Consider the following 17,661-nt stretch of genomic DNA (forward strand, 5'->3'; position numbering starts at 1 on the left):
TTTTCTTTGCTTTCGTTTAAACTTCCTTGCTCTTTTTTTGTTTATATAAAATCCCCAGCTAAGACAGAAGAAGGACTATTGCAACACTGCCCGAAGAACCAGGCCTTTCCAAACAGAATGACTCACATAGTTTTTGAAATGTTCTGAGTGGCCTCACTATTTGGAAGGGACATGGACATGCCACCTTGTAACTATCACAGGAGCGTCTGCTGGGTGCCTTCCGGCTGCAGACCCTGGGATGGGCACTGACACGGGGGTCCCTGACATGCTGCCTCGTGGTGGGTTAGCTGGGTGTCAGCCCTGGGTCCTGCCGTGGCCCTCATTTATAAATGAGGGTACTGCCACCCCGACGCGATGAAGAAGCCAGCCCAGGTCACGCACAGGGAGAAGGCAGAGCCGGGTCTGTTTGACCCTAGAGCCCCCAGTGGGTCCCACCAGCTCCTGGTCACCTTATGCCTCAGATGCCATGGACAGATCAAGACACGACCTCCTGCTGTTCTTCATGGTCCCCCCACCCCACCAACCCCCAAAAGTCAGAATGGCGAAGATGGTCTGCCCCGTCAGCCATCCACATACCTTACATGAAAAACATCTTGCAAAAACAAGTAAGTATATTTAAAAAATGAAAAGCCTTGTTCTCAGGGGGGGAAAAAAATGTGCCAATCAAGAATTAAAGAATTAGCCTACGGGGTGGGATATGGAGGGTGGGAGGGCGGCTCAAGAGGGAGGGGATATGGGGATATGTGTGTGCATATAGCTGATTCACTTTGTTATGCAGCAGAAACTAACACACCATTGTGAAGCAATTATACTCCAATAAAGATGTATTAAAAAAAAAGAATTAGCCTACAAACTCAAAGATACCATCAGTCATTACTGAAGTGTCTGAAGAGTTCTCAGGGACAAGGAAGGGAGAAAAAGCAGGATTCAGAACTCATATCAGACTGCAAGACTATATGCTTTTGAAGGTCATGTACCTAGATTATCTCTGGGAAGTGGGAATGAAGAGATTAGTATTTCCTTATTTCCGTTTTTCTGTATCTTAATGGTTATGTGTACACTTCATAATTAAGAGCAGTGTTAATTTTAAATACACAATAAACTTTCCTCACACCTACAAAAACAAACAAACAAACAAGAAACAAAACTCAACCACATTAAACACACACACCGAAACCCACTGGGATGAAACAGGTTAAATGGCCTATAGGGGAGATTTCTGAGTTATGGGATTAAGGTCATCTTTACTGTTTTCCTGCTTCTTTATATTGTTCAGTACTTTTCAAAGTTTCAACAGTACTCTCATAATCAGAAAAGAAGTTTTCAGGAACCCTGATCACCGAATAGTTACCTCAAAGACTGCACGCCGTTCCTCTCAGACTTGACGAAAAAGGGGACCTTCCCATTCCTGGTGACGTCCACCAGGCCTCCCTTGTCGTCCAGGACCCCGTAGTGAATGGCGGCCCGGCAGATGCTGGACACCTGCGGGGGACAGGCCAGACTGTAAGTACATCTGAATTCACCTTTGTCTGCGATCATTTCCAGAAACACCCAAGATGTTTGTCCTCAACCCACAAAAAGCCAAAAAGTCGGGCCAAGGCTCGCCCCACTTCTCACTCTGACTGCACTCTATAACATGTCTTTGTTCCAGGGGTGGTTGGTTATCTTTAAGAACCCATACGAGTTGCTTTACAAACTAAGAACAGAGACAAACAGCCCCTTCTCCCCATCCAGTGGAGCAGTTAACGCTCGGGCTAAAATGGAGACTGGTCTGCTCGAGGGTCAGCCCCAGTTCCCAAAAGTGGCTTCACAAGTTTGTGACCCCAGAAACACACACGGATCAGCTCTACAAAAAGGGAGGTTTGACTAAGGAGCGGGAAGAAAATCTGTTCACCTGAAAACCAGCCACCTGCTTTTAAAACATAGACAGGAGTCCACACAAGCCATTTAAAGAAATGTTGGCCATACTTACGCTTTCATAAAAGAGAGTCCCAAAGATCTTTGCCCTGTTGTGCAGGCAGCCTGCTGGGCACTGGTACCTGATGGAGAAGAAAGAAGATGATTTTCGGAGGTAAACATGTTCATGAAACCTCATCATGAATTTATTGGGGTTTTTTCCTTCAATAGCTCTATTATCACATATAGAAAAGCGTCAGTGATATAGCATGCATTGTTTTGGAGCAAGTCACGATTCACCCAGGCTGAAGTTTCTAGTCACACGGACACAATTAGGTTCAACTTGACCTCCTTAAAGACTATTTTCACGTGCTTCGGGTTCAAATTGAATAGATGGACAATTCTATGAATAGATGGACAGTTCACAGAATAAAGACAAATGGCTTCAAAGGCACCACCAAAGATGTGCAGACTGAAAGGAGGTGGCATTTTCCAGGCGTCAAGGGTTTTTTAATAGAATAAAACTAAATGATGGTGATCATGTTCACAAATAACAGTTAATCGTTCCAGAAAGCCTTCAAAATTCATATCCCTTAAACCACAAACAAAACGAAAAGACGACCTCTGCACTGGGAAAAAACATTTGCAAATGATGCTACCGACAAGGGATTAATTTCCAAAATATACAAACAGCTCATACAGCTTAATATTTTTTAAAAAACCACAACCCAATCAAAAAATGGGCAGAAGACCTAAACAGACATTTCTCCAAAGAAGACATACAGATGGCCAAGAGGCACATAAAAAGATGCTCAATATTGCTAATTATTAGAGAAATGCAAATCAAAACTACAATCAGGTATCACCTCACACCAGCCAGAATGGCCATCATTAAAAAGTCTACAAATAACAAATGCTGGAGAGGGTGTGGAGAAAAGGGAACCCTCCTACACTGTTGGTGGGAATGTAAATTAGTACAGCCACTATGGAAAACAGTATGGCGGTTCCTCAAAAAACTAAAAATAGAGCTACCATATGATCCAGCAATCCCACTCCTGGGCATATATCCAGAAAAGATGAAAAACTCTAATTTGCAAAGATACATGCTTCCCAATGTTCACAGCAGCACTATTCACAATAGCCAAGACAAGGAAGCAACCTAAGTGTCCATCAACAGATGAATGGATAAAGAAGATGTGGTATATATATACAATGGAATATTACTCAGCCATAAAAAAATAAAATAATGTCATTTGCAGCAACATGGATGGACCTAGAGATTATCATACTAAGTGACGTAAGTCAGACAAAGACAAGTATATGATAGCACTTATATGTGGAATCTAAAAAAATGATACAAATGAACTTATTTACAAAACAGAAACAGACTCACAGACATAGAAAACTTATGGCTACCAAAGGGAAAAGCGGGGGGAGGGATAAATTAGGAGTTTGGGATTAACATATACCTACTACTATATACAAAACAGATAACCAACAAGGACCTATACTGTATAGCACAGGGAATTATACTCAATATCTTGTAATAACCTATAATGGAAAAGAATCTGAAAAACAATATATATATGTATAACTGAATCACTTTGCTGTACACTTGAAACTAACACACTGTAAATTAACTATACTTCAATTAAAAAAAAATTCATATCCCTTGATTCTTGAATCTCCCAAGCAAAAAAGACAGAAAGTCAGACCTCCATGTTATTCCAACCATTTGTAATAGGGAAAAACTGGAAATAAGTCAGCAGGTGTCAAAGGAATAGCCAAATATATTTTTGTGTGGCCAAATGTCAGAGTATTATGCAGCCACTAGAAATGAAGTTTTTGAGGAATAGTTATTGACCTTGGAAAATCTTAAGTGAAACCAGTACCACACAAGATCGCGTAACAGTATTAGCCCAATCAGTGCACAGAAACTACATAGAATTGTTACGGATGTTCATGAGATTCTGGGACACTTATTCTTTCCTTTATACTTTTTTTCGGTTGTTGTTTTCCTGAATTACAGTGAACAAGAATACCTTTTAAAGTCAGAAAAAAGTCCAGTAAATATTATTTTTGTAAAAGCACCACGTACAGAAAACTGATGTGCCAGATGGTGGGACGGCTTCCAGGAGCTGCACCGTGAGCGTTCTTGCGGTTGCAGGTGGGCTGAGTTCTATATCTTGACTGGAGGCATCTAACAGTCTTCATGTGGACAGACCCCTGCCTTTTCCGTGCTCGGGGAGGGTCCCATCTATCCCCAACCCTGCAACTCTTTTGATGCCGACAACAAATGCTCTCCAGACCCTGTCATTTTTTCCCACTGAATATTCAGGCGTGATGCTCTTGTAACAAGCTTGCGGTTCAGATAGGCACATCACCACCAAGGGGCAACTCGGGAGCGTTCCGGGAATCCCAGACTTGTGAGTTTGCAGAGTGGAGACCCCTTCCGGTGCGAGGGGACAGACGGTTATTCCACCACCCTCATTGCCACGTCTTGCTTATCTCACCAACAAACTGCCTGGATCTGCTTTCGTAGTACTTGCTGGCCCATCGCCAGCTGCTCGTGGGATGACGTACGAGCCCCTTGAACATCTGATCCTGGGCTGCTCTGTCTGTCCCAGGGCACTCCTGCCAAAGTCTGAGTGATGCACTGCCCTGGTAAACCAGATCCCAAAGTCCCCATGGTATAAAATAGGACCCTCTCTTTTAGGTAATACAATATACCTTCTCTTTTAGCATGTGCTTTAAAGAATATGATTCAGGGCTTCCCTAGTGGTGCAGTGGTTAAGAATCTGCCTGCCAGTGCAGGAGACACGGGTTCAAGCCCTGGCCCAGGAAGATCCCACATGCCGCGGAGCAACTAAGCCCGTGAGCCACAACTACTGAGCCTGTGCTCTAGAGCCCGCGAGTCACAACTACTGAACCCGCATGCCACAACTACTGAAGCCCGCGCGCCTAGCGCCTGCGCTCCGCAACAAGAGAAGCCACCGCAATGAGAAGCCCGTGCACCGCAACAAAGAGTAGCTCCCGCTCGCCGCAACTAGACAAAGCCCGTGCACAGCAACGAAGACCCAACGCAGCCAAAAATAAATATAAATAAAATCAATTAATTAAAAAAAAAACAAAAAAAAACGCAATTCAGCTTTAGATGAATGGATGCCAGAATCCATAGGAAGAAGACTAAGGCCCCTCCACCGATAACACAGTTTCCTGCCATGAACCTGAGGATCTATGTAGGGCCGCTGCACCTGTTGGCCACTCACTGCCAGAAGGGGCAGCCCAGCAGCTACATTGCCAAAACCAAGCTTGTTCTTCTTGGCAGATGTTTTTCAACAACTGAAATGGACGATACTAAGTGACTCCATCAGCTACATGAATTTGTTCAACGCTGGGGGACACGCAGGCCGCTCTTTGTCTGGTGGGGCCCCTGTGGAAGCAGGCCGACTTGGATTCCACAGCAGCCATGCTGGACCCGTCCACGGTCACACCTGCCCTAACGCTGCCGCAGCCCCAGTCGTCCCCGGCACAGAGCTCTGGGCTAGCCTGTGCTAGCTCTGGGTAACCCCTTCACGCACAGAGATGGGAGGGAGCCCCCAGCCTCACAAAAACTTCAGTCAAGATCTCCCGGTCGATAGCACATCTGCTGCTGGCACATCTGGCATTTCTACAGATGTAGATCAGCTGACAGATCATGATGTGACCCATGACCGAGAGCAGGTGCTTCAGAGGGCTGTAGGCGGCGAGATGGGGATGGGCCAGGCCTTACCTGTTGCACGTGGACCCTTTACACTTGTCCTTCATCTTGGTGTCACACCCGATGACTTGGGCTAGGAGACAAATGCAGAAATACTTGTCAAGGCAAGAAGCGGAGAGGATGAGTCTGAGTTAGAAGACCCCATCCCCCCTCTGAGGAACTCTCTGGAACATTCTGGAATCCATGTCATAACGAGAGCAGGAGCATGGCCCAGTGGCTGCAGGCTTATTAGGGTGAGGTTCAAATCCCAGATCCTCTTTCTAGTAGCACTGTCACCTTGGACACCTGACTTCCCCCTCTCTGAGGTTCAAATTCTGCTTATTAATGGGGATGAGTACAGTATCCACCTCCAACGGTTGCTGTGAGCCTTAAATGAGAAAGTAAATGTAGGCTTGGAAGGGAGCCTGGCACACTAAGTGCCCCATAGCCTCACAGGGCTCTGGAGGGCAAGCCTTGTCCAGCCCGGTTGGCGGGGACCCAGCCATTCTCACCAGTGTCGTCTCCCCGCCCCCAGCCAAGATGACTTTGCCAAGCTTTCCTTTTTGGTTTATTTTATAGGGACATATTAGAATCTTGCAGTAGTGTCGTAGTTTGACAAAAAGACATATTACTTTGTAATGTTACATTATTAAAGGAAAAAACAACTGAAGTGTTTGGAATTTCTGGACAGACAAGAACATCAGCGTATTTCCTGGTCAAAGAAAGCCACAGCTGACTAAACAGGCAGGAAGCCCAGGAGAAAGACATTTGAAGGCTCAGAGGAGAGAGAATGGTGGGGGCTGAGGGCGGGGCAGTTGACAAAATAGCAGAGGATTTTTGAGAAAGATGGGCATGAGCTGGCCTCCTACTCAGGGGTGAGTCCGGTTTTATGCTGTGTGAGGTTTGGAGGGAAAAGAGAGACACTGGTGGGCAGAGAACCCACACTTGGTGCCGTGTCTGTAAGAAAATGCCCTCCAGAGCCTCAACCCTTCAGTAAAGGTGCCGCATACACAGGTGAGCAGGGGAGGGGGTAATCGGAGCCGGGCAGGGGAGGGCAGAAAGAAAGGAGCGAGCCCTAGGAGGTGAAGTGTCTTGGGAGACCAGGGAGAAGAAAGTGAGACAGAGGTGAGCGTGAGAACACTAGGCATCTGGGGACTTCCGGAAGTCTCTGGGAGAAAATCCAACTTCCGGCCTTAAGGGGGGGTGTCGGAGGCAACTTGATGGTGAGTTCAAACACAGCTGACACTGGGTGGCCCCGTTTACTGCAAATAATCCCCACAGCAACCTGACAGAGCTGCAACAGCTCTGGCAAGGAGATGTGTGAGAGTAACAGATGAGAACGTTGACACACAGCCCAGGAGGCTTGTCCCAGGTCTAGAATCCATGGCCTTGTTCCTTAGTAATTGCTTCAGTTCTCCTTTGTCAAGAACACAATGCCGGGCTTCCCTGGTGGCGCGGTGGTTGAAATCCACCTGCCAGTGCAAGGGACACAGGTTGGAGCCCTGGTCCGGGAAGATCCCACATGCCGCGGAGCCACTAAGCCCGTGCGCCACAACTACCGAGCCTGTGCTCTAGAGCCCGTGAGCCACAACTACTGAAGCCTGTGCACCACAACTACTGAAGCCTGCACACCTAGAGCCCGTGCTCCGCAACAAGAGAAGCCACCACAGTGAGAAGCCCGCGCACGGCAGTGAAGAGTAGCCCCCGCTCGCCGCAACTAGAGAAAGCCTACGTGCGGTAACGAAGATCCAACGCAGCCAAAAAAAAGTAAATAAAATAAATTTTTTTAAAAAAAAGAACACAATGCCTCTTGTAAAATATGGACATATGAAATGCACAGGTCCATATCTCACTGATTTAAAAAAATGCTGACAGAGGCATTACTGCTCCCACTTTACAGATGAGCACATCAAGTCTCAAAGAGTCGGGTGACTGTCCGAGTCACAGGGCTGGTGCATGATGACCACGGGAGCCGGGCGCCACGCTGCACGTTCATTCTCCCTTTGGGAGCCAGGCACTTCCAACAGGAACCCGATTTCAGCCCAAGTCCTCTTTGAAAGGTCAAGAGAAGGTCTAACCTTAAAATACCTGCCAGGGGCGAAAAGGCCACCCAAGCACAACTCCTATAATGCTTCTTTTGAAATGACTTAAAAATATCATTTTTTAGAAACGTCTTCAGGTTGTGCTTTTTGCAAGCTACACCCCACCCTGTTCCCTGCTGTTTGTCGACTTGGAGACCTCTCAACCCACCCGTTTCCCTCCTCTGCCCACCCCAAAGAAAACTGCCCCCTCCAGAGGTGGCTGGCAGAGGGCAGAGCCCCACTCACCCATGTAGTTCACGGCGGGGGCTTTCTTGGGCTTCGTGGGTCTGATCACCCTCGAATGGACCCAGATGTGCTTCTCTTCAGGAATGGGGGCCATTTCCACCTCGTTCATCTCGTCCGTTTCAGGTTTTTGGTCGTACGTCTCTTAATAGTGAAGAAGGAGAGAAAAGCAACATGCCGGGCTTCAACCAAAATGCATTTCGGAAAAAATAAAGAAGCAATTTGGAAACTAAACTTGTTTGAGGTTTGGTTTCACAAAGGGTCATTTCAGTGGCAAAGAGAAAGTTACATTTCAGGACAGCGCTGGCCAGGTGGAATTCTCCCCGCCAAGGGGTGATGGATGGCCCTCTGCTCACCGTGTTTGCTTTGGACACAAGAGCGGCTGGGCTGACCAGAGGTTAGAAGGCCCTGGCGCCCACCCCTGGATCATCAGAATGGTTTCTTGTCCCGTCTCTGCCCGGGGAAGCAGCTTCAGGAAGCCACCTCATCCTCTGACCCCAAACCGTAGCTGTCTCCGCTGAGGTGCCTCCGGCCCTAGGTTCTCACTGGAGGAGGGGCCCGCCTCATTTACACGCCATCATGGCACACGAAGACCCTCGTCAATGCTCTTGGACCCCACTGCCCCTCACCACCAGCACATTCTGCTTCCTTCCCCACTCCTGCAGGTCAAGATCACTTAACCTGGGCTTCCCTGGTGGCGCAGTGGTTGAGAATCTGCCTGCCAATGCAGGGGACACGGGTTCGAGCCCTGGTCTGGGAAGATCCCACATGCCGCGGAGCGACTAGGCCTGTGAGCCACAATTACTGAGCCTGCGCGTCTGGAGCCTGTGCTCCGCAACAAGAGAGGCCACGACAGTGAGAGGCCCGCGCACCGCGATGAAGAGCGGCCCCCACTTGCCGCAACTAGAGAAAGCCCTCGCACAGAAACGAAGACCCAACACAGCCATAAATAAATAAATAAATAAATAATTTAAAAAAAAAAAAAAAAAAGATCACTTAACCTTTCTCTGCACTGAAGTTTTGAAGCCCAATAACATTGGAACCATCATCTAGAACGAGCCAAAGACCCAACTCTTGGTTAAAAAAACTTAGTTCTTCGGGTCCCAATATTTTCCCCACCCAAATATTATTATTTCTCCAACCATGACCATGACCTTCATGTTTCAAAACATTCTAATTCACCGAATACACTGCATTTACTAAGCATCAGTTTATCTTCCAGTTTTCATCATGAAAGTCAACTATCAACCACTCACTGTGATCTGTAATCAGGCCAGCTGAATACCAAACCATAAATTCCAGCCAAAGTAAAGCAAAGTATTGCTGTTTGAGTTTGCTTGAGCACCCTTATCAAAGATGAATCGGTGCGCATCTCTGCTGGGGGACCCCCGCCCCTCCAAGGATGTCTGTGGACCCGAGTTGGAAACCCCTGCCTTCCAAGCTCCTCCAATGAGAAAAGACAACAGATGTATTTGGGTAAGAACGATTTCAAGGAGCAGGAACGAAGCGCCCTCGCAGGCCTCTTTGTGTCAACGGATTAAAACTCAAGTCCCATCAAGTGTTCACCAATCCCCAGCCTTGTCCTTACTTCTTCTGAAGAGCAACAACTTTCCTCCAAAAAAGCAGACCAAGGGTTTGTGTTGATACAAGACATTCAAGAATATGAAGGGCAAGTGACATCTTCTCTGATGCTTTTCAAGGCTGGGATACTCTGCAGCTGTTTCGCTGGACGATTCATCACAGCGCAACCACTACCCTGACCCATGAGGAGGATGGACAGGATTTAAGCCGGAGGAGAGCAGCAATCCTGAGTCCCAAGTTCATTATCAGAGCTCACGGACCTCCATGTACTGCTCGTGGATGGCGTGCTCACCACCACCCACCTCCCCCACCAGCTGTAAGCTCCCTGAGGCCAGCAGCCAGCCTGCTTCACACCACACTACACCCAGCTCCCAAAACATAGTAGCTGCTCAACAAAATTTGCTGAGTGAAGGATGATCAAAACGCCCAACAAATTCTGTCTTTGAACTCTTTTGGGGAAAAAAAAAAAAAATAGTCCCAGCAAAGCTTAAAGACATTCAGGAAGGGAATTCTGAAAACATCATTTGTAGCCAAACGCTATAGGTGAAATCTTTATGAAGACGCTGGGTTTGCAAACACCACTTGGGACCCAGCGGCTGTCTCTTGTCTGTCTTCCCGTCAATGTGGCTATTCAGGTTTGTCCTACACTGAAAGCCAGAGCTGTCTCTGGAATAAGCTGGGTTTTCTTCCACTGGCCTTTAGGATTTTTATACCTCATAATCGTGGCTTTATTTAGCCAAATATAGTTGGGTAAAGCAGTCTAAAGCATTTGAGGGCTCACTATTTAAGAAAATGGGTAGACGGTCCTCGCCCTCAGACACACACATGAAAAGTGGAATGCTTACCCAGAGGACGGGCTGTATTTGATCACATCCTAATTAAGATCCCCTGTGTGGACCAGCACAGGCCTGGGGAAATTCCGTGCCCGAGTTCGCTGCAAGGTTACCCTGTGCACCGTCCAGCTCCGGACCAGGGGTCCCAAGGCACACAGCATTGCTACATTGTTCTGCAGACTCCCGCCTGGTTCCATAAGTGGGGACGAAGCTCATAACTAATGTCAAGCTCTCACGTCATCCTCTCGTTGCCCTGGGAGGCATGAGCAGCCCCATTTTACAGACGGGAAAACTGAGGCTCAGGGAGGCTATGTGACCTGCCCAAGCTCACACAGCTGAGAGTCGAACCACCTTTCCCCAAAGTCCACGCCCTTCATCACCACACAGGGAAAGGCTGGAGGGATGGAATCTTCTCTTACGGTCTATCCTTATCCCTGTTCCACCTCCATTATAGGTCAAGGCCTTGCCAGGCACCTCAATAAACGGTTACTAAGTAGCTTATGCAGATAAGCTGCTTTAGAAGAGACTTTCTGCATGGTTAGCTAAGAAAATCGGGATGTCCGCCAAGTGAAGTTGGGCATTTTCCACCAAAAATAAACAAGTCCAGGCGGCTTCATTGGGTGGGTTAACCAGCATCTAGGCTATCCTTGTGTGCATTTGTTCTTTGAAAATGACCCTCTGTGGATATTGGGGGTATATTTATTCAGACAACATGCAGAACACACCTGCTACGTGGCCCTGGAGGCCCGGGAGTGAACCAGCAGTTGTAACTACAGGTGAATCAAGTTCAAGGAGAGTCTGGGTGCAGTAAGAGCACGGAGGCAGGTGGGCTGCCTGTCTGTGGACTCAGGGAAGTCTTCCTGGAGGAGGTGTGACACCAGAGCTGTGTTTCCCGAGAAGAGAAGGGGTCTGCCAGGATCCTGAGATGGATGGGGCTCCCAGGCTGGGAGAGGGCCCCCAGTACCTCCCATGTGAGGAAGAACCCCATGCCAGGTGATAAGCGCAGTCATACCTCCCCACTCCCACCTCTCCAAGGAAGTAATGAGCTGTGTTCATAAAGCGCTGACTATGTGCAGGCTGCTGTCCTAGCAACTCACATCCTCCTTGTTGCATCCTCCCAGCAAATCATCTGCGGGAGAACGATGTCATCACTCTTACAGATGGGGAAACCGAGGCTCAAAGAAGGCAAGAAGTGTGCCTGAGCACACACGTCCAGGAACGCAGAGACGCCCCGCTCTGCCTGCCCTGCACCTGACAGCCTGCCTCGTGCACACACGGAGCCCCCTCCCAATGGGAGAGCCAAGGGGGACCCCAGCGGGCATCCCTCCCTCACGGTCCCCAAATCAGCACTCAGGATCTGATGGGGGGATTTGCCCCTCGGGGTGACTCGACAGCAGCCACGGGACCTGCCTGAATGGGGATTTGCGGCCTGATATGCCTGGAGTGTCAGCCTGCGTTCTTCTCAGCCCTCCTACGACCCACAGGGGCTGACACATCACCCCACTTTCACACAGGAAGACTGAGGCTCAGAGAGATGAAATGCCCTGCCCAGGTGCCCATCGCTGGAACATGCAGGGCTGATATTCCTCAGGCAGGTGTGCCGAACTCTAAAACCCATGCTTGTCCCACGAATCCAGGAATCGGAGCTGGGCTATCTGGGAATATGTCACTAAGGACAGGCGTGGGCACCTCCCTCTCGAAGACAGTGAAGAGGTGTTGCCTGAGAGGGGGTGGGAGAGCAGGAGAAACTCCATCTAACAAATGCTTACAGAGCCCCTGCTGCGTGGCAGGCACTGCCGGGACCTGCACATCCCTGTGGGCCCTTGTGCCTCACAGTCTCGTGACCGCGGTGCCTCATCTTCCAGGCCTTTGCACATGCTGTTCCGCCTGCCGGAAACACCTTTCCCTTCTCTCATTACTAGGCCGTGTCCTCTGCCGCAATAGCCGCCTGCTTGGGAAGCCTTCCCTGACCTGGCTGACGGTGGATACTCCTGCTATTACGCCCTGAGGCAACTGTTACTTCCCCTGAAAGGTGCGCGTCACTCCTCGGGGCAGTGGCCCCGCTGGACCTCATGTTCCCGAGGGCAGGACCGTGACTGTCGGGTCCCCACGGTCATCTCCATCCCTATCACCCAGCAACGTCCTGGCACACAGCAGGCGCTCAATACATTCACACCAAATGCACCGACTCTCTCATCGGAGCCTGAGATACGTCATGGAAGGCTGGAGTTATCATACCCATTTTGCTGATGGGCAGAGTCATCAGCTGGTTTGAGCGAACAGCCTCCAATCATGGAGAGCCAGACCCAGAAGCCTCATGTCCAGACCTTGGGTTGAGCCCCCTGAGTTCCCCCTGGAGCCTCAGCCACCCGCATATAACTCACGACCCAGGGGACCAGCACGGACTGGACCGTCAGATCCTTGCTTCTCCCCCCCTGCAAGATCCCCACGCCCGCCCTGCAGTGGGCAGAATCAGTAGCAAACAGCGGGCCTGGGAGGGTCTGGGAGCCCCACTCTTCACCCCGGAGCCCACTGGACTGATCCTGCGTTCCCCCCCCACCCCACCTCTCCTGAAAGACCCCTCTCAGCCATCACAAGCCCTGCTGATGGAGCCACGGGAAAAAAAACACATCTCAACCTCAAAAACACGGTCAGCCCCTTGGCAGGCTCTGCTCCTTCTGGGACGGAGCCGGAGGAAACAGTCCCAAATGCGAGGCGCACTTGAGGCATGAAAAATGTGCATTATTCACAGGAGGGGGAACGTGGGAACATTCTGAGCGGCCGGCAATAAGCAAATGCTGGCATCGCCGGAAAACACGGCCTCTGAAAGCTCCGGCTTGGCCTGAGCTGTGGGGTAGGGGAAACACAGGATTCTGACGAGTAAGGGCTGGACGAGCTGCACACGCGGCTGGGTGGCCGACGGGGGACAAGGACGGGCAGGAGGGGCTCTGACAACCCGCGGGGGCGGCCCCTGCCCGGCCTGCAGCTCGCCTGGACCATCAATCACGTGGCTGTTTTAAATTCCTTGTTTGTTGTCTGTTTTATACCAAACTCTGAGCACCAAGAGGGCAGGGACGCCTCCCACGGGAGACGCCCACTGGGGGGATGTCCCAGGGGCAGCCGTGTCCCCGGGGAGCTGGGGCTGAACCCTGAGTCCAGAGATGGGGAGGGGAGGAAGGGAGGGCCGAGGGTGAGGGCGGGAGGGACCAACTTTCCCCCCAAATTGTCCAACTTCCCCGTTTCACGTCAGCCACTCTATGACTCAGGGACTGAGGGGAACCCCGTTCCAAAGGGTTTTCAAGTCGTTTCCTACCTCGGTAACACAAGTTGTTCCTGCAGCTGCCTCCGTACCTGGGCGGGCACTCGGAGCAGGGCCGGCCAGTTCTGTAGGGGGCTTCTCCGATCCAGTTCCCCCTGAGGACAGACCAGAAACACCGTCAGGGGGCCGCCACGCCAGGGCCCGGGGGGCTTCTCTCTCCTTTCTGGAGCCTCTCGGGACCCCAGACACGGTCAGGGAGGAAGGAAGGTGTGAAGGGGGAAAGGCACGTGCCCTGAGCCCCTCCTGTGTACAGAGTCTAGAGAATTCCGGAAGAATCCCAGTCGGGAGCTACGAAGCATCCTTCTCCCTGCACCTCTGTCCCGTGGCCTCACACCTACCCACGCTGCTCCCTCACACAGCCCTGACTGCTGCCGGCCACCCCCAGTCCCAGCCCCGGTGCCTCTGCACTGGAAGATGCTGGGACCCTCTGAAGCCGTTTCTCAAATGAGTAAACGTCAGCCTGTTCCAGGGAGTGCCTCGTGTTTACCACGTACCTACCTGCTCACTCCATCCTTCCAGCACCCCAGGAGGGACGTGCTGGAGTTCAATCCTTTTTCAGAAGAGGAAACTGAGGCCCAGAGAGGTTAAGGGACTTGCCCAAGGTCACACAACGAGGGAGTGCGAGGGCTGGGATTTGAACCCAGGCCGTGGGGCTCAGAGCCTCTGACCACGCTCTGCTCTCGGGGCTGGGACCAAGGTCCCTCTGGGCATTACAGGTGCCATCCGCCTCCCTTTGAAGTCCCCAGGGCAGGAAAACCAGAGGCCGGTCTGTGGGATTTCTCCAGGGGCCGGGTTGCAGGTGGTGAGTGGAATTCCCAAGCCCTCCTCCCAGCACCTGGGCCTTTAGCAGCACAGGCCGGAGAGGTGAGTGATTGGGAGCCAGTCTCCGTGATTTGTTCTAGAAACTTCCTTCATGGGTGCCCCGTCACCTGTCTGTCCACTCAGGAAAGAGGTTCGCGGCCCCGATCCTGGGCCAAGCATGGCCGAGCGGTGATGAGCAAACGCCCGGGGCTGGACCTGGCCCTGCCAGCCGGGTGACCCCAGCCGATGCCCCTCGACCCTGAGCCTCTGCCCCCTTCTCTGTAGTGGGGTAACCACGGGGGGTGGTCACGAGATGAAGGGGGCGACTGTGTGGATGCCTCAGACTGGGGCCAGCCCCTGGTGACAGCAACATGCTCTCTGAGCATTTGCTAAACCAACATCCTCATTGGGTGACGTTTCTGACGGCTGTCCAGGGTGGCCGAGGAGGGGTCCTGGGAGTGATGGCCAGGAGACAAGTGCAGAAAACACACACTCTGCTTGCCCCCGGACGGCTCAAAATAGCGGAACGGCATCACCCAGGGCTACGTGGGCATCGGGCCTGGGGAGGGTGGGAGGGGGGCGGGGGGGGTACTGTTACAATCTGCACCCACGGATGGCAACATAACATCCCCCACCAGGCTGCAGACCCTGCTCTGCTGAGCACCTCTGCCCCGTGTGCAGGCGGGCTAGGGACTCACGGGGGCTTCGGGATGACCCTCCCAAATGGACCATCACAAGGCGGACCCAGGGTGCCCCAGCACCTGCCCTGTCACCGGGTGGGGCTCAGTAGGTTTCTTCAGACCATCCGGGCCTCCCAGACAGGCTCCTCCCCTGCCCCAGCCAAGTTCGCCAGCAGAGGCAGCTTCCACATTTCCTCAGCGACAAACCGGGTCTCCCACACAGCAGGAGCAGTAACTCTCCGGGTCACCGGTCGTCACCGGTCGTCGATGCGGGCTGGGTGCCAGGCGTCCTGTAGACGGGCAACCTCCCCGCTCCCAGCAGCCCCAGGAAGTGCGCATCCTCTCCTCACCCATCAGGCCGTCAAGGTGCAAGACCACCCCACCCCACCCCCTCCCAAAGAGACCTGAGCCCAGACACCACCCCAGGGCCCACCCTCTCAGCCACTGCCCCCTGCACGGCCGGGGGCTCGGACTCTTGAGGAAAGAGGCTGTGGACATCAATGGAAAACCACAAAGACATCTGAAAAAAACTGCCCACCGAACACACAACACCACAGACCAATCTCCCAGACACGGTGTTGAGAGGCAGACGACAGGCACAAGACGGCGTATCTGTCCATTCACAGGAGGGTCCGAACCAGACAGACTGACCGATGGGGAGGGGTGTCAGAATGTCAGCCACTCTGGGGGGCATGAGGGAGCCCCCCCCCCCTTCCAGCCTGGGGCCCTGGAAATACTCCCTCCCTTGACCTGGGTGCTAGTTACACAGGTATACATAACGCATACATAATGCATATACATATGCATGGACTGAACGTGTGTGCCCACCCCCCAATCCGTATGATGAAACCCTAACCCCCAACGTGGCTGCATTTGGAGATGGGGCCTCGGAGGAGGTGATTAAGGTTAAATGAGGTCACAAGGGTGGGACCCTGATCTGACAGGATTAGTGTCCTTATAAGAAGAGACACAGAGAGCTCAACTCCCCCTCCCTCTCCCTCCCCCTCCAACCCCCGGCACACACTGAGGAAACGCCACGTGGAGACACAGGGAGAACGTGGCCATCCGTGAGCCAGAAAGAGACTCCTCACTAGAAACTGACCCTGCTGGACCCTGATCTGGACTTCCAGCCTCCAGAGCTGTGAGAAATAAACGTGTATTGCTCAAGCCACCCGATCTGTGGTATTCTGTTACGGCAGCCTGAGCTGACTAATACATGTCTATATGTGTGAAAATTTATCCAGCTGTGCTCTTAGGATTAGTGTACTTTACTGTACACAAGTCACTATTTTTTCAAGAAAGTGGTAAAGACTAAATAAGGGAAGAATGGTATTTCTGGTTGGATCTTCTAGTGTATTTTTTAATATAAAGACTTAAATCAAATGATTCCTCACTCCCCACCTGCCACTCTGCAAGGAGTTCCACCATGGGGACCACCTTACTGCTCTTCCACGGGGCTCAGGTCCCTCCCATGGATGACATAACCCCCCTGCCCTCATCCCTGTGGGCTGCTTGAGACACCATTACCACAGGCGTGCCAGATGGTTTACAGAGAGTTTCTATTTTCCTCCCAACCTCAGCGATTCTCTCTTCATCCCACCTTCTCACGGCCACTCCTGATCCAACCCAGTAAATGAGGTCATTCCTGTTTCATGCAGTCATGGAGAAAACATGCCTCAAGGGCACACTGCGTGCAGGGCCCAGTGCTAGGATGGCGGCCAGCCCAGTGGCCAGTGTGCAAACCACAGGCTGTAAACTGGGTGAGCCAGTCTCTGAGAATCAGCACATACTTGTCTGATGAGCAACGGAGGTGAATGAGTAAAGGGATAAGTGACACATTGATGACATCAGGATGCTGTAAAGAGGAAGAGAGACTATGACCTAAAGGTGTGATGAGGTCCCTTCTGGGAGGGGAAATATAAAGATGCAAAAACTAGGACTAGCATGAATACCTATTTTCTAGAGTGCTATCTGCTGCGTATTTTCAGAGAAAAAGAATCCCTATGACAGACCCCACTGGTTGCCCAGCCAACTACTCCTGCTTCTGACTTATTCAAGTAGCCCCATGGGATGACTTGCAAAGCCAACTGGGGCAATTTCATTGGTCAAAGCCAACTGGGGCAGTCTGGTTCCCCCTTGTCCATGAGTGGTCTAGTTCTGGCCAATGACATAAGGAGAAAGTGGGCCAGGGGTGAGAAAAGCCTAAGGAGAGAGGCCTTTTCTACCATTCTCTTCCCTTCTGTTTGGGAAGATGTGATGACTGGTGCTCTACAGCCATCTTGGGACCGTGAGGAGAGGACAATACAGCAAGAAGACAGAAAGTTCTCATTGACATGCTGAGCTATTAAGCTAACCTAGATACACCAACCTCTAGATGCCTTGTTATGTGAAATAATAAAGAGATTTTATCACTGAAGCCAGTTTTAGTTGGGTCTTCCATAGCAGGCAAACACACCCCAACCCATAAAACCATGTCACTTGTTCTTAC

General features: G+C 51.1%; 1 protein-coding gene across 1 annotated transcript in view; it reads right to left on the reverse strand.

Annotated features, from left to right (window-relative positions):
* CRISPLD2 (cysteine rich secretory protein LCCL domain containing 2) overlaps positions 1 to 17,661 on the reverse strand; it is a 67,952-nt gene that overhangs the window by 24,285 nt on the left and 26,006 nt on the right. Inside the window, exons 6-10 of the mRNA XM_068528449.1 lie at positions 13,687 to 13,787; positions 7,963 to 8,103; positions 5,669 to 5,729; positions 1,973 to 2,039; positions 1,352 to 1,482 (exon numbers count right to left, since the gene is read on the reverse strand). Coding sequence (XP_068384550.1) covers positions 1,352 to 1,482; positions 1,973 to 2,039; positions 5,669 to 5,729; positions 7,963 to 8,103; positions 13,687 to 13,787 — 501 coding nt within the window. The remainder of the gene's footprint in view (positions 1 to 1,351; positions 1,483 to 1,972; positions 2,040 to 5,668; positions 5,730 to 7,962; positions 8,104 to 13,686; positions 13,788 to 17,661) is intronic.

This window comes from Eschrichtius robustus, chromosome 19 (genome assembly GCF_028021215.1).
Source record: "Eschrichtius robustus isolate mEscRob2 chromosome 19, mEscRob2.pri, whole genome shotgun sequence".
Taxonomy (NCBI): Eukaryota; Metazoa; Chordata; class Mammalia; order Artiodactyla; family Eschrichtiidae; genus Eschrichtius; species Eschrichtius robustus.